Raw genomic sequence first — 24,823 nt, forward strand, 5'->3', positions numbered from 1 at the left:
AACTACCCTGCTGACTTACAACTAATTTAATTTGCAACTTATAACACATTTGTTTAAAATTTAAATTTTGTTATTTATAAAATGAATAGCAAATATTTTATTAAAAAAAAAAATACAGTTTAATAGAACAGTTCACTAAAAACTGCATTTGAATTCTCAATGTACACACTGACTGTACCAATTATAAGGATCAGCTTTCCCTGCTAGTAGCTCAGGAGCACTATAATATTCAACAGCATAATATTATAAAGCAATTGATTTTAAACTGCATACATTGGCTATTATATGTGCAATGTATGGAAATCATGGCTTCTATGGAATAGGACTTGGGAAGTAAAGAGAAAGTATAACTTAAAAGGTTATGATGAGCTGGGACCCTCAATTGAACCAGTGCATAGCCCAGCAAAGCCTCATTGGAACAGCAGGTATTCACATGTATCATTCCAACACATATTCCAAAAAAATAAGAAGATTCTTCCACATTTTAGGACAGTGGCTGCAGCAGTACAAATTGTTCTTCTTTCACCCCATTTGTCAACTGTACATACAAAATCATTCACATTAATTACATTTTTATGTGAGCTTTACAATGCATCACTTAACAATACCCCAAAAAGCTCTTGATGTAGTACCTAGTAAATATTGTCTCTGAGATTAAAAGTCGTGAAAATGTATGGGAAAAAAAAGTGAAAACGTCTGGGAAGGAACACCCATAGAATGAGGGGTCACATTCCAAGATTAAAAACATAGACGAACACCAATGCTCGAACCTTAGTTCACTAATGCAACCACTAATGCAACCATCCAAAGTTTAATAACTACTTATCTATGTGGAAAGAACTGCTCATTTCTGGGACGAACAGCTTTCCACATAGATATACAAGATTATTTAAGAGGTTGCATTAGTACACTTGGACCTCTCAGGTATTTCTTCTCTCCCCCCTTTTTTGTTTCCCCTACTTAGTACATTCATCGAACCTCATCATTCACTAGCCCCAGCTTTAAAGTGCCCTTTTCCCCCCATTGTTAACACCTTCATATCCCCTCTACATTCAGCCTTTTTTCCCCATTTTTTTTTCATTCACAGTTATCACCAATCACTGACCTCAGTCCATACATCACTTTCCGCTTGATGCTTGTGCAACCTGGGTGCTTCATGTTTGGGGGCCCTGTGTCCCTTATTTTCCTGCCACAGTCCCTGGTAGGGGCTATCCTAGCCCATGGGAACCGATTGGGGCTCCACTCTAGTGTCGGCAGCATCTGGCTACCTGGTGAGTACCGTCTAGGACCTTGATATGTTCTTGGCCCCCATAAATCATGGATGCCTCAGGCCGCATACACACGGTCGATCCATCCGATGAGAATGGTCCGACGGACCGTTTTCATCGGTTCACTGCTGAAGCAGACCGATGGTCTGATGTGCGTACACACCATCAGTTCAAAACCAGATCAGGTCAGAACGCGGTGACGTAAAACACACGACGTGCTGAAAAAAACGAAGTTCAATGCTTCCAAGCATGCGTCGACTTGATTCTGAGCATGCGCGGGTTTTGAACCGATGCTTTTGTGTACTAACCCTCGGTTTTGACCGATGGTCAGCCGTCCATCGGTTCGATTTTAAAGCAAGTTCTATAATTTTTCTCCGAAGGACAACAGACCGATGGGCCGTATACACGGTCGGTTTGGACCGATGAAACTGGACTTCAGGCCGTTTTCATCGGTTTGGACCGACCGTGTGTATGCGGCCTAAGATTAACCTGAAATGTGCTTATGTCGTTACAGATAGAAAATGCATTGCATGCCTGCTCCTGATGAGCGACCAGTAGTCACGAAACGCGTAGAGCTACCAATTTCCTGCTTTAATATATGGTCACTGCAGTATATTCTATTGTACCTTCTGTTTATACACTTGGGTCACTGTCTAAATAACCTTTTTCCCAACCAAGTCTGTGAATTGTATATGTTTACCAATTTCTTCAATAATGCAATATAGTCATGTACGGTGCATTATGTGAAAGTATTAAAACATTTACCTTATAACTTTTTTCAAATATATCATTTTCCCCCCACCCATTGCAATCTGTTCCCCTCACATGCTTCATTTAAAGTCCCGCTCTCTCCTTTTTTATCATACAATTATTAGGGATGGAGGTAATTGACCTATTACCTCATTTAAAGTCCCAATGTACCCCCCCCCTTTCATATCATTCAATGAGGGATGGAAGCATGTGTTCTATGGGACTTGACTGTTTACAACATGTGTCTAAACTACATTATGTTTTATTGCATTTTATTGTCCCCCCTGTTTCAATAATGTGTCCAGTATTGTTTTATCACCATCCATCACGTCTTTGCACATTGGGTTGTTCTGGGCAATTCCTCATCTCTGCACAGGTTCCCCCAGTGCTGTTTCCTGGCTCGGGGTTTATGCACCATCGGCCCCCTGCGGGGTGCACTGTGTGTCGACATCATTCTCTCCATCTCCTTACACAGAGCTTGCTCTCCGTGCAGCGTTTTTGGCATGTCATCCATGAGGAGTAACGGGTGGGTGTTTTGGCGCCAAGCCAATAGGCAGTTTCTCCACATTGGTATAGGCGCCTCCCCTCCCCTCGTGTGCGTGACGTTTGGCGGGAAGCGGGGATGACGATCCCTACAAGATGGCGCTACCCATGCTTGTTGCAGGCATCCGGCTCTTCACATGTCACAGACTACATGCAGTACACTTGGACCTCTCAGATATTTCTTCTCTCCCCCCTTTTTTGTTTCCCCTACTTAGTACATTCATCGAACCTCATCATTCACTAGCCCCAGCTTTAAAGTGCCTTTTTCCCCCATTGTTAACACCTTCTTATTCCCTCTACATTCAGCCTTTTTTCCCCATTTCTTTCATTCACAGTTATCATCAATCACTGACCTCAGTCCATACATCACTTTCCGCTTGATGCTTGTGCAACCTGGGTGCTTCATGTTTGGGGGCCCTGTGTCCCTTATTTTCCTGCCACAGTCCCTGGTAGGGGCTATCCTAGCCCATGGGAACCGATTGGGGCTCCACTCTAGTGTCGGCAGCATCTGGCTACCTGGTGAGTACCGTCTAGGACCTTGATATGTTCTTGGCCCCCATAGATCATGGATGCCTCAGGCCGCATACACACGGTCGATCCATCCGATGAGAATGGTCCGACGGACCGTTTTCATCGGTTCACTGCTGAAGCAGACCGATGGTCTGATGTGCGTACACACCATCAGTTCAAAACCCGATCGGGTCAGAACGCGGTGACGTAAAACACACGACGTGCTGAAAAAAACGAAGTTCAATGCTTCCAAGCATGCGTCGACTTGATTCTGAGCATGCGCGGGTTTTGAACCGATGCTTTTGTGTACTAACCCTCGGTTTTGACCGATGGTCAGCCGTCCATCGGTTCGATTTTAAAGCAAGTTCTATAATTTTTGTCCGAAGGACAACAGACCGATGGGCCGTATACACGGTCGGTTTGGACCGATGAAACTGGACTTCAGGCCGTTTTCATCGGTTTGGACCGACCGTGTGTATGCGGCCTAAGATTAACCTGAAATGTGCTTATGTCGTTACAGATAGAAAATGCATTGCATGCCTGCTCCTGATGAGCGACCAGTAGTCACGAAACGCGTAGAGCTACCAATTTCCTGCTTTAATATATGGTCACTGCAGTATATTCTATTGTACCTTCTGTTTATACACTTGGGTCACTGTCTAAATAACCTTTTTCCCAACCAAGTCTGTGAATTGTATATGTTTACCAATTTCTTCAATAATGCAATACAGTCATGTACGGTGCATTATGTGAAAGTATTAAAACATTTACCTTATAACTTTTTTCAGATATATCATTTTCCCCCCACCCATTACAATCTGTTCCCCGCACATGCTTCATTTAAAGTCCCGCTCTCTCCTTTTTTATCATACTATTATTAGGGATGGAGGTAATTGACCTATTACCTCATTTAAAGTCCCATCGTACCCCCCCCCCCCCCCCTTTCATATCAATAGTAGACTCCTGTTTTCTCTATTTTTATAATATTTTTGAGGTAGGCTTTACCTCTTTGGACTGATCTTATAACAAGAATTCTTGACAAATCCAAATTGACAGTAGTTTGGAGTTTCCAAGGTTGGGAGTAATAGAATCATAAAATATGACAATTTTAACATTTTACTGATGTCCACAAGAGGTATAAAACTAGTGCAAAACTGCAAGAAAATAATCCATGTACAGCTGAAATGCAATTCAGAATGGATAAACCATGTTAGTTACATTGAAAACATTGCTAGCAGATATAGCTTTACATCAGAAAAGAAGCCATAGGTTCATATTTTTGTTTTTATAATTGTACATTGTCTACTGTGCATACATTTGTAAGATGCTCAGAAGTAAGAACTGGGTGCCAGGACAATATATTTGTTGGATCATGTGGATTTTTTGGTAAATGAGTTGAGGCAGTGATTTTTTAAATAACAAAGATTATTATTATGTGTTTATTTTTTTATTACAATATATTTATTACATTTCATGTATAAAAAGTTAGCAAATGGTGTAGAGGTGTGAGTATCAAGCTTGTCACATTATACTGCAACATACCGTATTTTCCGGCGTATAAGACGACTTTTTGGATGCAAAAAAATGCATCCAAAGTCGGGGGTCGTCTTATACGCCGGTGACAGTCTCCGTCTGCTGCGGGCGTCCATGATTTGAAAGCCGCGCCTTCTTCTCAGACTGTCCTGTGATAGGCGGAACACAAATTTTCCCAGAAGCGCCTCTGTTCTGTGTTCCTCCTATCACAGATGCCTTCTCATCCTCGGACGAGAGGACATCCGTGATAGGCGGAACACAGAACAGAGGCGCTGCTGGGAAAATTTGTGTTCCGCCTATCACAGGACAGTCTGAGAAGAAGGCGCGGCTTTCAAATCATGGACGGAAATTTGGATAGAGGGCGCTAGACCACTCAGTGATAAATGAATGAAAAATAAATAAAGTGATCCTGTGAAAGAAAATTGCATCATATATAAATACAAAATCTAAAATAAATTGCAAAACATCATAAATGTCTCTATGTCATGAGCACATGACATTAAGTCACAATCTTGTGTCAAATGGTGTGTCACAACAAAATGTCACAAAAAGTGAAAGGAATTCTTCTTAGTTGGTTCAATCTTGCTTTTTAGTGAGAAAAGGAAAATACCACCACCACATTCCAATCTTCTTAGCCACCCAATATCTGTGCTGATGAGAAAAGGATGCGCTTACCAGAGGAAATAGACTACTTTAGTTAAAAAACTAGTCAATTGAGCCTATGCAGGATTGTGCCTGCATACACATCGGACAGGAAACAGATCTTAGCCTCATCCCAGGAAGTTCCAGTTAGGATATGCAAAAAAAGGCAATGGAGATGCCAATAGTTTAATACTGATAAAAATGTATTAAAATACAAAGTAGAAAAAACAAACAAACAGCCGAAATGTCCTCTTACTGTAGGGGTGCCTACCCGGCACTGGGGCTGCAAGCGTGTCACCGCTACCTTGCGGTACGATGGGTGTGTGGGTCGTTCGGTTCAAATGCTACCGCTGCGTCGATAGTACCCCCCTCACAAATAGCTTGTGTGCCACCCGCAAGGTGGGCCCTATCAGCGGATGTCTTTTCGTTTCTATTGGGAGAGCCCGGTAACACCATGCTGCCCGCTGTAGGACACTGTCGCATTGGTCCTGCTCTAGCCCCGGCCATAACTTTTCTCCAGTATGTCGGCTCCAGTCAATAAGTCGACCCAGTAATGTTGCTTGGTAATATCTAAAAATATCTGGGGCCGCAATTCCTCCGTCCCGTTTGGCCAGTGATATAATATGAGCCTTAATTCTTGGGCGTTTATTTGCCCAAATAAATTTATTAATGAGAGCCTGTACCTGCCTGAAGAAAGATCTGGGTATTGCTATCGGGAGGGTCTGAAAGAGGTACAAAAATTTGGGTAATATACTCATTTTAATGATGCTAGATCTCCCCAGCCACGAATGAAACCCCCTGTGCCATCCATCCAGGAGGACCCGTGTTTTGGACAACAAGGGCAGAAAATTAAGTTTAAAAACTTGTGTTAGGTCCGCCGGTATGGAGGTTCCCAAGTGTGTAAGGGCAGTGTCAGACCATTTAAATTTAAATTTTGATTTCAATATCCTTAATTCTCTCCCCGGGATCGCCCCTTTTTCCTATCTTGGGAAATCCGCAGTTTGTACCAGGGTCATTGAACGGCCCCTTTAGTAAGTTAATGAAACAGGGGTGGTTCCAAGCATCGCATTTCTTGAGGGAGGGCGCTTGGATCCCCAGGCAGGAAATGGAGAGAAAAGACTTGCCCTATCAACTAGACTTTTGGAGATCCTTACAATTGTACCACTTCTTAGACACTCTAAAACCACCAGTTAGATACAGCCGAAGTCTGACAATGTTTGAGAGATATTGCAGCGGGCAGGGGACTTTACGGCATTCCCTCTCAAGAATCAGTGCTTTACTTAATACTCCATCAGTGGACTCTCAGTTACCCTTTTTTAATAAATGGGAACGGGAACTAGGAAGACCTTTTACAGAAGATCAAAAAACCAAGATAATAGGGAATATTTTCGAAACATCTATGTGTATAAAGACACAAGAGATGAATTATAAAATCTTGTCTCAATGGTATCGGACCCCCGAGATCTTGAGTAAATGTTTTCCAGACATGACAGACAGATGTTGGAGGTCTGGGCAGGAAGGAGGAACCCTAATGCATATCTTTTGGGCCTGTCCTAAGATTCTAAGTTACTGGAGTAGGGTCCGGGAAATTACACAAAGATTTTGTAGGGAACAATTACCAACTGAGTGGTCTTTTTTCATACTTCAGGATGTGGAAATTTCAGTGAGGCGTTACAGGAAATCAGCGGTGTGTCATCTTCTGAATGCGGCCCGGGCCTGTATTCCAGGGCTGTGGAAACAGACAAGGGCCCCATCCATTAAGATGTGGCTTAATAGAGTTGAAAACTTGAATAGAATGGAGGACATCGTATGGACCTCAAGGCAGAAGCGGAGGGTTTACTTGGAAACATGGGCGGAATGGAACACATTCAGATATTCGGAGGAGGGGAAAGCCTTGATGGATGTAGACTGAAGGGGGGATGACTGCTGCGGGGTCCGTGGAGGGGAGACAGGCAGGGGCGCTGGGTTTTTTTTTTTTTTTTTTTTTTCTTCTCTCTGTTTCTTTGGGCTTAATGGGTATTGGGGATGGGTTAGGGATTGGGGGGGGGGGGTTAAGTAAAGTAAACAAGGAGATACAGGGGAAATGTCCCAATCATGGCGGGATTTTGGTTCCCCGCTATGAAGGGGACGTAACCGAAACGGGATAATAAAGGTGTTATCAGGGTTAGAGCCCCGACTTTTGAGGGGTGAGGGCCTCATCCAATATAAGAATATTTAAAATGTAATTTGTTTTTCCTTCCCCTGGTTATAAATGAAGAATAATTTGATGGGGAAATGGTTTTTGAAATGTTGGTTTTCCTTCCATGGGTAATCAAATGGATACCCCTGTTATATGTGATCAAAGGGGATTAAGCCAGAGGAATACCCCTCGGGTTTGGTTTCTTTTTCCTTTTTCTTTTTTTTGGATTGTACTCGTGAATCTCTGTTTTCCTTGTTGTTTAAAATCAAATAAAGGATGATTAAAACAAATGCTACCGCTGTAGCATAGCCTGGCGTCCCAGCTGACAGCTCCACGAGGAGGCGGACCCGATCACGTGACGTGCCCCCCTGCTCATGGAGCTGTCAGCTGGGTGTGCTCATGACATAGAGACATTTATGATGTTTTGCAATTTATTTTAGATTTTGTATTTATATATGATGCAATTTTCTTTCACAGGATCACTTTATTTATTTTTCATTAATTTATCACTGAGTGGTCTAGCGCCCTCTATCCAAATTTCCATTCATTACAATCAGTATTGTTCATGAGGTGCAGCTTTTTTAATTTTCTTTGTACTTTATTTGTATACTCATACATTTATATATAATATTTTTTTTTGGCGCTGAATTTCACCTTTTTCAAATCATGGACGCTCGTAGCAGACGGAGACTGTTACCGGCCTGGAAGCCAGAAGCTGCAAAACGTGAGTGATGGCATAGTGGGGGGGAAAGTGATGGCACAGTGGGGGCAAGTGATGGCACAGTGGGGGCAAGCGATGGCACAGTGGGGGCAAGTGATGGCACTGTGGGGGCAAGTGATAGCACAGTGGGAGCATATAATGTAATGGCACAGTGGGGCTTGTAATGTAATGGCACAGTGGGGCATGTAATATAATGGCACAGTGGGGTATGTAATGTAATGGCACAGTGAGATTTGAAAAAAGCCTGTTTCTGTCAGCGGTTGTTTCTGTCAGTGGTTGTTCTGGCTACCCCTCAGCTTCCAGAAAGACTACAAGGAAGGGGATAGTCTTATATGGTGATTATCTCCCAAAAACAAAAATTTTCCTGGAAAATTAGGGGGTCGTCTTATACGCCCAGTTGTCTTATACGCCGGCAAATATGGTAATATTGGTTATAAGTTTGGTATAGATGTAAGGTAAATAGAGAAACCATGGTCCAACAACATGTTTCTCTCTTGCAGGGGCACTATTCATAGAACCTGATCGCATGCATTATTTAGGTGTTTTCCCAAATACCACATGCGATCCTGAATCAATTCACTACTGCTTTATGCGGTATTTACCGCATATAGCAAAAACACTCGTAAATACAGCATAAAACAGGGAGGAAAGTCAATTCACAAAGGAAAAATTGCATGCGGTAAATAGGTAGTGGTCCTGGTATGTAATATTTAAGGAACCAACAGCCGCCAGCATCCTTAACAACCATTAAACAAACTGGTTGTTAAGGAGAGAGCAGCCACCACGTTCTTATCAACCAATGGGTCATCAGCTGTCAGCTCTTCCCCCCCAAAGCACCTTCTTCCCATGTTAATGGGGACAAGGGCCTCTTCCGCACAACCCTGGGGGTTTGTGGGGGTCTGTGGGCAGGGGGCTTATCGGAATCTGGAAGCCCCCCCTTTAACCTCCCTGGGGGTATGATCATGTCAGATTTTTGATGCTCAAAGCGGTACAATGTTTTGCATGGAAATTTGGCGTTTTATATTGTAGGCCTGTAATTCATAGAAATAACTCACTTAAATCTGTCCAAACAAGAGTCCGGTAGACATCCCGGGTATGATAAAGTTTGAAACACAAAATCATAAATTATAATATAATAAATAACTATAAATAATTATAACAAATAATAATATTATAATAATAACAATTATTCAATAATGTAATCAAATCAAAAATACTGAAATTTACTGTAGAATGTAGACTGTAGTTGTAGAATTGCCAAATCACTTTCGCTCAATTCTGCAAGTGATTCTAAATTATTGTCGCTGTTTTCTAGCTGGTCTAAAACCACTTTCGACATAAAGGGACACTTTTTGATTGCTATGGACAATTTCCAGGCAGAAAGACAAGTATTTATCATGTAAAACTGCATGCAGGGCACTGGACAAACCACTAGGAACAAAGGGGATGTGAAATAATTTGATACAGGACTGTAATCTGTAAGATTACAGTGTACTGTATGTATACTGTGTTTTTATTTTTTTGAATTTGGTGCCGAACTCTGTACCCGTGCGTTGCAACACTCGCAGGGAACGGAGCTCGGTACTTGAGCACTGTGTGAATCGAGCGGAGGAGGAGACAGCTCGCACACAGCGGGAAGACATTGCAGGATCCAGGGAACAAGGTAAGTAACTTTGCCTGGATCCTGCAATGCGATCCCAATTGTGGCTCGGGGTTACCACTTTTGGTACTAAAATTTCACCCCGGAATTACCGCTAGGGAGGTTAACAAGGGGGCCCCCAGATCCCGTGCCCCCATGTGAATGAGTATGGAGTACGTAGTACCATCGTCAGCCAAGGGGCATGCTGGGTCGATGGCATCACAAGGGGGTGGGTTCACCCGATGACGTCACAGGGTAGCCCTGCCCTTTAGTTTTTTTTTTTACTTCAATCATTTTGATTGAGTTTTTCAGAAATTTAACATTCAGACATTTAGTTACACACAATACGCAATGGTATGCTTCGATACGTCAGCATGTGACTGTAAATGTATAACAGTAAAGTTAGGTGAGGCAAAAGTATTCAAGTAGAACAAGTTAAACAAGTTGGTTGTTTTTCGGTCCATATCTTCCATTTGCTATCGAATTTCTTACATGTTAAAGAGTTAATAGCCAAAAGGCGTTCAAAGGTGTGGTTTCTGTTGACTAGTTTTATCACATCAGACTGCCCTTTAATTATTTAAAAACTGTCAGGCAGCGGTGCTGGCACACAGCGGGAGCCTTCAATGCAAGCAGACTTTTCTTTCGTTTATCGGGTCGGCGGTTAGGCATCGTGATTGACGATGGTTCTACACTGGTGGGATATTGTTTTTTATTTTTTGGTGAATGAGTAGGGGTACTATGTACCCCTACTCATTTACATGGGGGCAGAATTCCAGATTCCGATAACCCCGCTGCCACAGACCCCCACAACCCAGGCCAGGGTTGTGGGAAAGAGGCCCTTGTCCCCGTCAACACGGGTGTGCCCCAAAGCAACCCCCCATGTTGAGGGCATGTGGCTTGGTATGGTTCAAGAGGAGGGCGCTCGCTCGTCCTTTCCCTTTCCTGACCTGGCAGGCTACATGCTCGGATAAGGGTTTGGTATGGATTTTGGGAGGACCCCACGCCATTTTTTAAACCAGACCCGAAGGGCCAGGTATGGATAGGAGGGGGGGACCCCACGCCATATTTTCCTGATTTTTTAATTGGTGCCAATTGCTTTTTGTTTTTACTTTTAGCTGTCAGCAGGGATTTCCACTGACAGCTGATGACTCATCGGTTGGTAAGGATGCGGTGGCTGCCCGCTCTTTAGCAACGCCTATTTTTTCATGTTATAAATAGGCCCGCTACCGTCAGGCGTTAAATTACTGCATGTGTTCACTACTAAAATACCACATGACTTTATAAAATAAGTCATCTGGTATTTTAGTAGCGTTTTTAGTGAATGCCAAAAAACTTTTTGGAAAATGCTGTGCGGTATCTTACCGTATATTCAGATGTGGTAAGATACCGCTTTTGTGAATGAAGTCCAGTATAATTAATGAATACTATGGGACTTTAAATGTAGATGGAGGCTATTCCCCACAAGTCATATTGTATCATGCCCCTTTATTTTATTTTGCAGTAATGGCAAGGATAGAAGAATTGGGGCACTGAGATAGGAGGTAAGGTCAAGGTTCCAGGAATGAGGTTGTTGGAGACTACAGTGACAGTCTGTCCCACAAAGTCAGTTGTCTATGGTTGGAAGGGGGAATCAAAGTACATTTTCACAACAACTGAAAGCCGACCCTTTTATCAACTTAACGTATTCTTGTTTCATAATCACTACAGTTGTAAGAGCTTACATTCTATAATGCAACTTCTTAAAGTGTAGAAAAGGGGGAATATTGGGGCAGGGAAATAGCAATTGTTTGCTAATTATATAGGTAGATAAGAAGGTTACCTATATTTGATCATGTACCCTGTTGGGTATGTTGCTGTAACCAAAATACCATCTAGAAGTGGGAAAGGAAAGTGAACTAAGGGAAGATCACTTGATAGGGGTTACCATTAGCAACAATTAATGATCCTTACTAAAAAACGTGATACAACTTGATTTATTTTTGGTATCATTGAATCATATAAAAGTGAAAATATCAAAATTCAAATAGTACAAAATAGTAGATCGTACAAAATAGTAGAAAATAGGTTTCTTAAAGTGGTTGTAAACCCTAATAATCCACTTTTTACTACAGGTAAGCCTATAATAAGGCTTACCTGTGGCTACCGTGGATATCTACTAAACCTGTTTAGGAGATATCCCCTGTATCAGCATGTGCCGACTTCATGCTCGTTCGTGCCGTTGCTTCAGCTGACGTGCCATTACCGGGAGTGATGTCACCACGGCTCTGGCCAATCACAGTGCCGGAGCCTGTGATGCCCAGAAATAACTCCAGGAGCGATGTCTCCGGTGGAACAGTGTGCAGGGACTGCAGCGGGGGCTTCGATCTAAGGTGAGTTTTTCATAATGAGCTTATGATGGGTGGTGTTTCTTTTTTGGCATGTGAAGTCAGCTAACCCACATCCCTGAATTACAGAATAGATCACTCAAGAGTTTATTTTCTCTAAGTGGGACTTTAAACGGGTTGCTGCTTCACCAAGGGTCAAGTATAGATCAATTATAGAAGGATATATATAAAGATACATTTTATTTGAAAAAGTTAAAAATGTTTTGTATTGTGTTGTATAAGTGTATACAACATCAAAATTTGCAGGATGCACAGAAGACAATGCGGTAATTTTAAATACACGATATAATAACCAAAATGCTCTATTGAAACATGTGTAACAAATAGAGAAACCCAAAGCGTTTCGAGTTCATGATAATGCTCTTCCACAGGGGTGGATGGTTACATCAAGACGATATTACGTCTGTATACAGCACATGCGCACTCAAACAACCACTCGTTTGTGCCGTTGCTTCAGCTGACGTGCCATTACCGGCCGTTTCCACGCGCAGGTGTGGGAGTGACATCACCACACGGCTCTGGCCAATTACAGTGCCAGAGCCCGCAATGTCCAGAAATAACTCCAGGAGCGATGTCGCCGGTGGAGCAGTGTGTGGGGACCACAGCTGGGGCTTCAATCTAAGGTGAGTTTTTCATATTGAGCTAGTATGGAGTGGGTTTACAACCACTTTAAATCCAATTACTTTTTTTTCCACAAAGAATGGTTTTAGAAAATTACATCGGAGTCATAAATAACATTGCCGCAAATAAGAATGTTTACTACATTCAATTGTTGTTTTAACTACATTTGATTATCTTTTTGTACTAGAAAATACCAAAATTGGACTCGCCTTTAGGAAATGAAAACTGGAACTACTAGACTGCCAAAGCATGCTGTGCGTATCTGTTGCTAATGTTCTCTGTCAGGCATATATCTTAGTGACATCATAGTGCCTGTAAAGCTTCTTGACAGTTTTCTTTGCCGCACACAAGGAATAGATTAGAGCACTGCTGGCCGACAGCATAGGAATATATTTCTTTAGCAGTGTTGTAAGATATTCAATATGTACTAAACCTATGACACACAAAAACTAGGAAGCTAAATAAAAAGGACCCCATGAAGATTGCATGTGGTAAGGTCCATCAAGACTCATAGGACCCATTCAGGTCTGGCCAATGGCCATACCAGTCTGTCCAGTTAGCACATGCACATTATCTCTTGTTTAGTTTGTTTGTTAATATGCATTGTCTTCCTTTAAAGGTTGCTAAAAAAAAATGGTTGCGAAAAAATGGATAAGGAGTACCGGTACCTTATCTGAGACTAATGTTCTACTTTTTCTTCAGATATCTGTCTGCAATAAATAAAACATTGAAGTACCCATTGCTTAGCAGTACAATAATTAATAAACCTTTGATTTTGTACAAAGAAACCCATTCTAGGATGGAATCTAAGCCAAACACAGTATTTTTTGGTTGCTCCAACCTCTTTTTTTCTACGATAACAAGAGAATGAAAATAAAAAATAAATAGACCTACCCAGGTGAAATGGGATATAACAAGGTTGTAGTAATTTTGGATATCAAGGACTTTCAAAAGAAAAGCTGACATATTCAACTTGAAAGAATAAGAGCACCAAAAACTGAACAATGTTTGAGTAAATATTGAAGTGTTTCAGAAGAAGTGCAGACATCTTATGGAAACGTAAATTTGCTTCCAGACCCTAACCAATGCATTGTCTTTTAGAAAGGAACAGAAATATTTATACCTGATATGGAGGTTGGGTTAGGGGAACAGAAGCTACAACATTCGATTCTCTCCACTGAAGCTCTGAAAGTACAGGCTGTTACTTTTGCCACTATTACAACTCTAAAGTATTATTGATTATAATTAAAGCTACCACTCGGTACGAGTACACCTTCCTACACTGCTTTACCTGTGGCAGCTATCTTTACACAGGACTTTAACTAAATCCAAACTATCCATGATTTACTGCCAGTGTATATCTTATTCATTGTTTTCTAAACATGGCCAATCATCTGACTTATTAGGAGGGCTAACATTTAGTCATGCTTGCAGTAGTACCCTCAAAACCAATCACAAATTTTACCATACTTGGGTATTACCCATACATGCAAATAATACCAAATACCACCTACCACATGGACAAGTAAGGATACTTATCTCACACTATGCAAAATATCAGTTCAATAAAATAGCATTTTATCCACCCCTATCAAAACTCAGTTTTACAAAAAAAATTCAGGTAACAACCAAGTCAAAATAATTTTCATTTCTGAACCTATACTCTTATGCTTATAAATAAAGTTTATTAACATAAATAAAATACTTCTGATACTACTAATGGTTCATATCCTTGATATTTAAATTGAGATGTCTACTTATGGTTGTACATGATATAAAGCTTACTAATGAACTTCAGGGAAAGGCTTTAACCACTAGCCGACCAGCCGCCGCATTTATACGGCGGCAGGTCGGCTCGGCTGCGCGAAATCAAGTAGCTATACGTCATTTTGCATTCCAGCAATTAGGGGCACGTGCGCGCCGCTGGAGGTGCGCGCGCTCCCTGCTCGCCCCTGGTGCCGGCGGGGCACGATCACCGCCGGGCACCCGAGATCGCTCGTTACAGAGCGAGAACCGGGAGCTGTGTGTGTAAACACACAGCTCACGGTCCTGTCAGGGGGGGAAATGACTGTTCGTCTGTTCATACAATGTATGATACAATGTATGAACAGCGATCTGTCATTTCCCCTAGCCAGTCCCACCCCCCTTCAGTTAGAACACACCTAGGGAACATAATTAACCCCTTCCTCGCCCCCTAGTGTTAACCCCCTTGCCTGCCAGTGGCATTTTTATAGCACTGATCGCTATAAAAATGCCAATGGTCCCAAACGTGTCAAAAGTGTCCGACATAATATTAATAAAAATGCCATAAAACTATCCCCTATTTTGTAGATGCTATAATTTTTGTGCAAACCAATCAATAAACGCTTATTGCGATTTTTTTAATGAAAAATATGTAAAAGAATACGTATTGGCCAAAACTGAGGAAAACAATTTTTATATATATATATTTTTGGGGGATATTTATTATAGCAAAAAGTAAAAAATATTCATTTTGTTTGAAAATTGTCGCTCTATTTTTGTTTATAGTGCAAAAAATAAAAACCGCAGAGGTGATCAAATACCACCAAAAGAAAGCTCTATTTGTGGGAAAAAAAGGACGCCAATTTTGTTTGTTTGTTTGGAAGCCACGTCGCACGACCGCACAATTGTCAGTTAAAGCGACGCAGTGCCGAATCGCAAAAAGTGGCCCGGTCATTGACCAGCAAAATTTTGCCTGGTTTATCATACTAGCATAAATCATAAAAAGTATTGAAGAGTGACAACATTGATGCATTTAAAGTAAAGGAATATAAGCAGACAAAACATGCAACTGTTGTCAACAATTATAGTTAAAGACAAAGGAACAAGAACAGGGTGAAAGAGGAAGACTTACAGCGCATGTTCAGAACTCACACGGGAACTGGTCTATTGCAGAAGAGCAGGAGGAACTTGGAGACAGAGGAACAGCCACTTTATATATGGAGAGGGGAATAGAGAGGAGCAGGAGAGAGACAGGTGAAAACAAAAAGGGGGTGGGGAAGAAGAAAGACACACATTAATAGGGAGTCTACAAGGGGAAATCAAACAACTCATACTTTTTGCTTGATGTTCATTTCCTATGCTGTGCCCTAAATCTATTTCCAACCCATAGCTTTTTTTTTCAGTTTATTCTGCTAGCTTAGATCAACAGAAATGACTATTAATCACATAAGGGTCACTGTTGGAATAGGAGATTTCATTGGAGTCACCTACATGAATACACGTACACACGATCAGTCCATCCGATGAGAACGGACCGATGGACCGTTTTCATTGGTTAACCAATAAAGCTGACTGATGGTCCGTCGCGCCTACACACCATCAGTTAAAAAAACAATCGTGTCAGAACGCGGTGACGTAAAACACAACGACGTGCTGAAAAAAACGAAGTTCAATGCTTCCAAGCATGCGTCGACTTGATTCTGAGTATGCATGGATTTTTAACCGTGCCTACTAATGATCGGTTTTGTTCTATCGGTTAGGAATCCATTGGTTAAATTTAAAACAAGTTGGCTTTTTTTTAACCGATGGTTAAATAACCGATGGCGCCCACACACGATCGGTTTTGACCGATGAAAACGGTCCATCAGACCATTCTCATCGGTTTAACCGATCGTGTGTACGTGGCATAACTAATATAAAGATCTTACTTCCTAAGTGGGTCTTCTTTTAGCTTTTTTTATGTAGATAATGATGGAGATAGCACAGTGAACACATTAGAAATACAGCAGGACCTCAATTGTAACCTTATCCCTAAAGAACTACTTAAACCATTTCTGAAAACTTTAATTTATAGTCACAATTGGCATAACCATTTAGAGCACAATAAACCACTTTTATAGAGTAGCACTTTAATGCCAGCTGTGTAGCGGTAATTGCAAAAGATTGTATCAAAATGTGAACATGTCCAACAAGTAACAATACAAAGTATCATTATTCAAGCATTTTGTAATACATTGTTATTCAAGTCAAAGAAAAGGGACATTTTTAAGCAGTGATCGATAGTCTTTATTGTATACAAATAGGTCGGATGGGTTTATTCAGATCCAAGAAATCTTTGCATTATACTTGGATAGTGAATAGGACATTGTGGTCAGTGAAATATTTTTAAAGGCTCTGTGATACAGAGAGAGGAACAAGGGACAAGGATAGATTTGTATTAACAACAATGGACCTGATGCATCAGATAACAGCAGTCTTAGTGACGTACATGAAATCCATTACATGCAAACAAAAATGAAATCTCTGCTACCTGCTGCTCCAGGTTGATAATCTGTTTCTATCCTTCCTGCCAGCTTGCTTGAGTGACACAAATAAGCCAATATTAACCTATTCATTACTGATTTGGCTTCATTAGAGAAGCCAAATTCAACAGGAACACATATTTAATAGAAACATTTTTTTTAAGCAATTCCAGGTGACAAAAAAAGCCCTAAATCTGTAGATTAATATTGTCAGTTATGATTTCCCAGTACAAAAAATATATATATTTTTATAATTTGTGGTCATATATTAGCTTACAATGAAACAAATGAGCATGGCATTTATTAAATAGTACATAGAAAATGTGCCAATTAAATGGCAGGATTTTTGAGGCACAACTCTCACAAAATACAGGTAGATTAAGTTAAAATTATTTATTCTTTATTAAAAAAATTCATAAAGTTAAAAATTCAATGGGAACATTACTTTAAAATAACCTCTATATGCCAATGACATATAGAGGTTGTTTTAAAGAAATGTTCTCATTGAATTTTTAACTTTATGATTTTTGTAATAAAGGATGTCGAATCTTAACATAATCTAGTTTGTGAGAGTTGTGGCTCAAAAAAAAATGCCATTTAGTTGACACCCTTTCTATTTAATTTTTTAAACAACAAAGTATTGTTTGTTTTGGGGACGTACCATGTTTCTATCCAACATAATTAAGATCCCTATAACATAGTATACCAAAAAAAAATGTCTATAAGCAAAGTAAAAATTATTTAGGTACGAAATTAGGCTTATGCCCTGTACACACGATCGGTTCATCCGATGAAAACGGACTGATGGATTTTTTCATCAGATATCCGAGGAAGCTGGCTTTCATCAGTCGTACCTACACACCATCAGTTAAAAAAACGATCGTGTCAGAACGCAGTGACATAAAACACAACGGCGTGCTGAGAAAAATTAAGTTCAATGCTTCCAAGCATGCGTCAACTTGACTCTGAGCATGCATGAATTTTTAACCGATGGACATGCCCACAGACGATTATTTTTTTCAATCGTTTTTTTAACCATCAGATAATTTTAAAACAAGTTCCTAGTTTTTTCACCGATGGATAAAAAAACGATGGGGCCCACACACGATCGGTTCGTCTGATGAAAACGCCCCCCCCCCTCTCCTGAACCGTACCAGGCCACATGCCCTCAACATGGGGAGGATTTCCTCATGTTGATGGGGACAAGGGCCTCATCCCCACAACCCTTGCCCGGTGGTTGTGAGGGTCTGTGGGCGGGAGGCTTATCAGAGTCTGGAAGACCCCTTTACTAAAGGGGACCCCCAGAACCTGCCCCCCCATGTGAATTGGTAATGGGGTACATTGTGTAAAAAGTTGGAAAAAACACACACACACACACACCGTAGAATAAAGTCCTTTATTAATAATAAAAAAAGAAAACAAATCCAGCGGTGGTAATTCACTCGTCCCGGCTCCCTGCTCCAACATTGTCTGTATCCAGTGACAGGGGATCTCCTCTCCGGTCCAGCGATGAGAAGATCTTCCGGCATCCAGAGCACAGCATTGGAGGCCGCCTCTCTCCACCGGACACAGCCCAGCGGAATGACGCGGTTGGATCTTTGACATTTCTTATATAGGGCAGGCAGGGCCACCTGTCACGTCACCCTGCACCCTCTGACGCACCCTCTGCTACGTCACTGGGAAAGCCCAGTCTTCCCCCTTGCATCACGTGACCCCACACCCTCTGACGGGGGAACCATTTTTTTGGGGTGGAGTTCCCCTTAAAGTCCACGCCAGACCTGAAGGGTCTGGAATGGATATTTGGGGGGAACCCCACGTCATTTTTTTTTTAAATTGACGGCGGGGTTCCTCTTAATATCCATTCCAGACCTGAAGGGCCTGGTAATTGAATTTGGGGGGACCCCCACGCTATTTATTTTTTTATGAATGAATTCGCTCTGAATTACCAGAGCCGACAATTCATTATAGCCGCAAATCAGTTTTAAATGTATTTTTTTCTTTCAGAAATGACACTTTGTGCAGAGACAGTTCTAAGTACGGGAAACATGCAATATTTCGCATGCTAACTTAACACCCCCCCTAGGTACGAAATTTAAAGGAATATATAACTTTAATTGTTTTACTTTTAGCATTATTAAAATCACTGCTCCCGAAAAAACAGCCATTTAAAAAAAAAAAATTTGCATTGATACATGTCCCCTGGGACAGGACCCGGGTCCCCAAACACTTTTTAGAACAATAACTTGCATATTAGCCTTTAAATTAGCACTTTAGATTTCAAACGTTCGAGTCCCATAGACTTTAATAGGGTTCTAAAGTTCACACGAACATGTGTTCGCAAGTTCTGGTGCGAACCGAACAGGGGGGTGTTCGGCTCATCCCTATACACTACCTGCAGTGGTGGTTCAGAATGGACCTGGGTGCTGGAACAATGTAACTCAAGTGCACATGTAAAGGGGTTACATCATTAGTGGCAGCGAAGAAGAGCCAAGGAGTAACACAGACATAGCATCACTGGAGGAGGGCACCTTAGAGGTTAAGTTGGCCATAATGTGCACTGCACTGGCACATTACAGCAATAACTGGATGAGAAATTTAACTAACTGAAAGATAGACTTTCTTCCCTGTATACATCTTAAGGTTTTGATTTAATTTTTTTTGTACCTTTGCACAGCTATGGCCATTATCTAGTTGTGCAATATTGTGGAATATTATTTTCATTAGTGCATACAGATCTTGTCTTCGGTATCTCATGCACTAGAGATACTTTACTCAGAAGATATTCAGATTTTTTTTCGGAATCTCTCCTGAAGTATATATGCATTCTGGACACCTACCTACCCTATCCAGACGTGTCTGAAACATGACACCAATAGACCTGCATAAAGACTGCAAAAAGGGTTTTGCATCCATTAACATCCCTTTTCACCTCCCCTCATTGTTGAAAGCATTTGAATTTTTTTCTGGTGTGTAAAAGATGAAAATAATTTTATATTGTAGCGCCCTGCTCCTATTGAGTAGGCGCTATATTTAAATTTAGTGTTATCTGAGCTGTAGTTAGCCCAGAATGATTATGTTAAATGCTGGTTTCTGTGTCAGTTCAGCTGCGCTGTGTAATTTTTCCACTTGACCCTGGGTGTCGCTGTAATTTTTGGGTCAATGTTGAAAATACAGCATGCTGGGTGTATTGAGTGCTTTCTCCCCAGAGAAAACCCAGTGGGAGTGTTCCTGTCGCTGGGTATTCTGGGAGAGGGTACTTAAGGTACAGACACTGGATTATTGGGGCGCTCTGACCTGATGGCCCTCCTGGCCTAAGGTGTGTCGTGGCAGTTCTTCTACCTCGGGGCCTGCTGGTCCGAGGCTTCGTTACTGAATGTAGGCACAGGAATTCTGGGACCTACTGATCCAGGGGTGGTCCTGTGCTGTCTTGCCTGTGGGGAGAGGCCGAGCAATTGGAGGAACCAGGGGAGGACTTTTGCCAGAGAGGACCGAGCAAAAAGGCTGGTATCTCAGGAAGAGCCTGTAAACTCAATTGGAGGATGCATCCTGCTTCACAGTATCGCCGGATGGCTGAAAGAAATGGATACTGTGTAGCTGTTGTTTAACTTTACAAGGGATTATTCGGTTGGACAGTTCTGTGGCAGAGAATTGTACAATGACTTTACCATATTCATCAAGTCTGTGGCAGAGACTTTGACCGAGCCACGCATCGGCTGCTAGGTCAGTGAGAGAGGCCTATCCGGTGGTTGCTAGATCTAGTGTGGCAAATGTTTGTCCTCTGGATTCAAGAGAGTCCCCGTGATCCACAAAGCAAGGTATCTGAATCTCCCTAACCCTCCATCCCTCTACTTGAAGTTGTTAATAAAAGCATTGGGAAAAAGAGACTGAGTGTTTGGTGCAGACATTTGTGGATAACTCTCCAATGTAACCCCTGGAGCTGATGGTGAACAGTGGGGTAGCGGCAGACCCAAAAAAACAACAACTAGCAGCTCCTATGGGGGTAGTGCTACAATATAAAGAAAGATTAATATATATATATATATATATAAACTCTGGGCTCTGCATCTTGCATGCCACACCCCCATGACCACCACCACTTGGACACCTCCAAGGCAGAGGAGGTTTATTCCTTTTCTGATCCCTGGTCAGGTGAAATGCAGAGTCTTCTTTCTCTTTGACTCTTTTCCAGAATTGGGCAATCCTTAATGATGCAAAAAGTGGCAGTGATTTGATAATATCAAAGTCACTCTGTATCATTACACTTTTTGACAAAGACCCATGCTGAAAGACCCTCAGGGGGCTGGTATATAATGCCCTGTACTCTCAAGCATTTCATCAGTCTTCCAGGTAAATGTGGCTGGATCCTGAAGATCCAGAAGAGTGAGGAGATGTAGTGGTGAAGAGGCTTTACTATGGGGATAGGGCGAGAGTGGAGGCGAGTACTGCCATGAGAGCTACTTAGTAAACAATAGTAACCTGAAATTGGATTAAATTTTTTTTTATATTAAAATGTAAAAATTGTTAAAATTAAACAATTATAAAAACACACAGCCACATGTATATAGAAGCAGCTTTCTCTGGAAAGTTGTTATGACATCTCTGTAAACATATTCTTAACTGCTTGCTGAATGCCCAGAGAAGTCCGCTCAATGGCTTTTTAAATGTGCTAAATACTTCTCAAAAGTACAGCAAGTGTTCACTTTACAACCCACTAGGGAACCTCCTTTCTTCGGCTTTCATGATTGCTTAATGTACTGATGACCACAACATGCATCCACTCAGTGCTGGGACAAGGTCATCTAAAGCCCAGGGCAAACATGCCAAATTGCGCCCCCCCCCCCAAGATGTATGATTATGTGTCAGCAAAAATCCCGTCCTTCCAAAAAAAAACGAGCACTAACCCACCTATGCATAAATCCCCCTTCCTCCCATTACAAATCCATTACCCTGCTGAAATCCTGCCTCGTGGCATAAATCTTTGCCCCCCATTCCCCCAGCACAACCCCCCCCCCCTCCTCCTAGCACAGATATTACCTTTTCTAGCACAAAACCCATTCACCCATCTTCCCTCCCAACACAAATCCCCCCAAATCACCACTCCCAGCACACCTCTGATTATTTACCCTCCTAGAACAATTCTTACCCCTAGCCACCCCCCCAAATCCCTCCCACCCAAAACAAATCCCCCCCTCCAATCTCTTTGTGGTGCCCCCCACCTCACACGATACCACAGTGCCCAGGGCAACCACCTCTTCTGCCTACCCCTTGTCCCGGCCCTGCATCTACTTGCCAAAACCCAGGCAAGCTTTTTTGATACTTCTTTAAGTGCTCATGTGTATAGGCCGTTTTCACTTACCTGGCATTTTACTGCTGCAAATGCTACAGAATGTTCAAAAGACTTCTGAGACACAAATTAAATGTTTGCGGTTCATGTTTTTATGTATGAGATTTTTTTTTCTGACTGTAGTCTTTTTAATGATTTCTCAGCATCCCTTCCAACATAAGCTTCCAGCTTTGGCATGAAACGCATGATATTTCATTGCCCAAATCCCATCATTGAAACAGCAAACAAACAGTAGAAAAAAATATGCAGAGAAAAAGATTAGTCACAGATCCAATTGCTGAGTACCCATCCATGCTCACATTTTACAGACTTTGTAAGCAAACATTCCGCCCCAGCCAAACCATTTCATGGCTTTGTCCCATACACAAAGCTCATTTGGTCAGAAGGTTGTTATTGTTGTAACTTGGATACAGCCACATGTAATTACCAGTGCCACACAATTACTACAAAATTTAAACAAGCAGCTATTAGGAAAAACGAAAATGAACTTGTGCCCTGTGGATCCAACCCAAAATCCCACTCCAGTGCTATTAGTATGGTGTATATATAATAACCTTAAACAGAGGTTGCTCGTGATTTCATCTAAACTGTGTGTTTAATATTGACAACACTATCTAAAATCCAGTACAATAACTCCTTTTGTTCTTGTTGTTTTGCAGCAAAGAGAATTGTGTAATTTTATGTGAGGGATTCTGCATCATGTTAGACTGAGATTTAAATGCCCCCCCCCCCCAACTTGAAAACATAAGCAAGCATCCATCCTCTACTCATACATAATAATATAATCAAAATTCTACTTCATGTTCTCATCATACAGTGGCTTAGCTATTTAATGGTCCTCTGTGGTCTACCAGCCTAGCTTAGGGTGACCAGATTTCCAAACTGCCATTCAGGGACAATTTTGCCAAGGACCGAACAGGTGAATGGCTGGTTTTGGCTGGTTTTAGCACTCATATCATCCCAACACCATGCTTGATATGGTGTCAGGATCATAGGCGTGCACACAGGGTGCGCCAGGCTCACCCTAATCACCCTGTGTGCCGCAGAATCCCCCTGTTTGGACCCCTGGTATTTCACTGAAGTCCTCTAATGATGCTCCTAAAAAAAATAAAAAATGAATAAAAAATTCAGTAAAAATAATAAAAAACAAAATAAAAATGAAAAAATTATGATACCGTCCACTGCTCTACCAACACCAACCTCTACCCTACTGACACCGTCAATATACATACACACATGCATGTGTGTTTGAGCTTTGGGATGCACACCCTAATGCAGCGTGCCACCATATGCAGTGTGTCACTTGCCACCAGATGCAGCGTGCCACCATATGCAGTGTGTCACTTGCCACCAGATGCAGTGTGCCACCATATGCAGTGTGTCACTTGCCACCAGATGCAGTGCCATTTGCCACCCATAGCCTGCCACAAGTCTGACACACCAGAGCCCAGGGAAGGTGAAAGTGGCGGGTTCAGTCACTTTGAGAGGCAGCTGACCTACCTGCCCCCTACACTGACCTGCCTGCCCCCTACACTGACCTACCTGCCCACTACACTGACCTCTAAAATGACCTACCTGCCCACTACACTGACCTGACCCCTAAAATGACCTGTCCACTACACTGACCCCCCTTGACCACTACACTCCTTCTTGCAGTACTCGCACTACTGACTACTTCCCCACACAAACGCAAGGTAGATCGGTGGATTTCACTCACCACTTCAGGCCTCCATCCATGAAGATCATCCATAGATGACTGCTGTCTCCCCCAGTCGCTCCAGAGGAAGTTACACGCAGAAGCCCTTCCTCAGGACATGATTTTTTTTTGTATTGCAGATTCGCAGGGTCCCTTCTTGAGAGTGACATAACTGAGCCATGAGAAAGGGACACTGTGAGATGGATCACTTCAGAGGAAGCACTCCTCCCCTGCAGGCCAAGAACTCCACCAGCACTCTCCACACGCTCGTCTGCACTGAGCACCGAGCACCGCCCCTCCCACTCACACAAGGCAAGCACCTGAGGCATCATGGGGGACAGGACAGGCTGGACCAGACCACTGGAGTCCCTGGGCGGGGGGGAGGTGCAGTTGCTGAGGACTGGAGTCTGCTTTATTGATCGTGCACAGTGATAATAGGGGCTGCTGGAGGAAGTCACTATTGGGATGGGACAGCAATAACATTCATAGCAGCACAGAGGCAGAGGACAGGTTTAAATTTGAGCTTACTCGCAGGGGAAAGAGCACTGGCTGCCCACCCCCACGCTACACTACTGGGCTGGCCTGGCCGGATGACGGTAGAAAATCGCGAACGGCTGCCTGGCATCAGTTTCTATCCGGCCCGGGACGCTGTATTGTCCCGCAATGGGGGTGCCCGGGATCGATCTGCTAATTGCGGGAAGGTCCCAAGCAATCCGGGACACGTGGGC

The 24,823-nt window shown here is 42.2% G+C and overlaps 1 protein-coding gene across 3 annotated transcripts in view; it reads right to left on the reverse strand.

Annotated features, from left to right (window-relative positions):
* The window catches only part of HTR4 (5-hydroxytryptamine receptor 4), a 609,312-nt gene that overhangs the window by 54,444 nt on the left and 530,045 nt on the right, over positions 1-24,823 (reverse strand). Inside the window, exon 7 of one of the 3 annotated variants that reach the window (XM_040344505.1) lies at positions 15,666-15,742. The exons of the other annotated variants lie outside the window; for them this stretch is intronic. Within the exon in view, the coding sequence (XP_040200439.1) occupies positions 15,682-15,742 (61 nt within the window). The 3' untranslated portion in view covers positions 15,666-15,681. The remainder of the gene's footprint in view (positions 1-15,665; positions 15,743-24,823) is intronic. 3 annotated transcript variants of the gene reach the window in all.

This window comes from Rana temporaria, chromosome 3 (genome assembly GCF_905171775.1).
Source record: "Rana temporaria chromosome 3, aRanTem1.1, whole genome shotgun sequence".
In the NCBI taxonomy this organism is placed as follows: domain Eukaryota; kingdom Metazoa; phylum Chordata; class Amphibia; order Anura; family Ranidae; genus Rana; species Rana temporaria.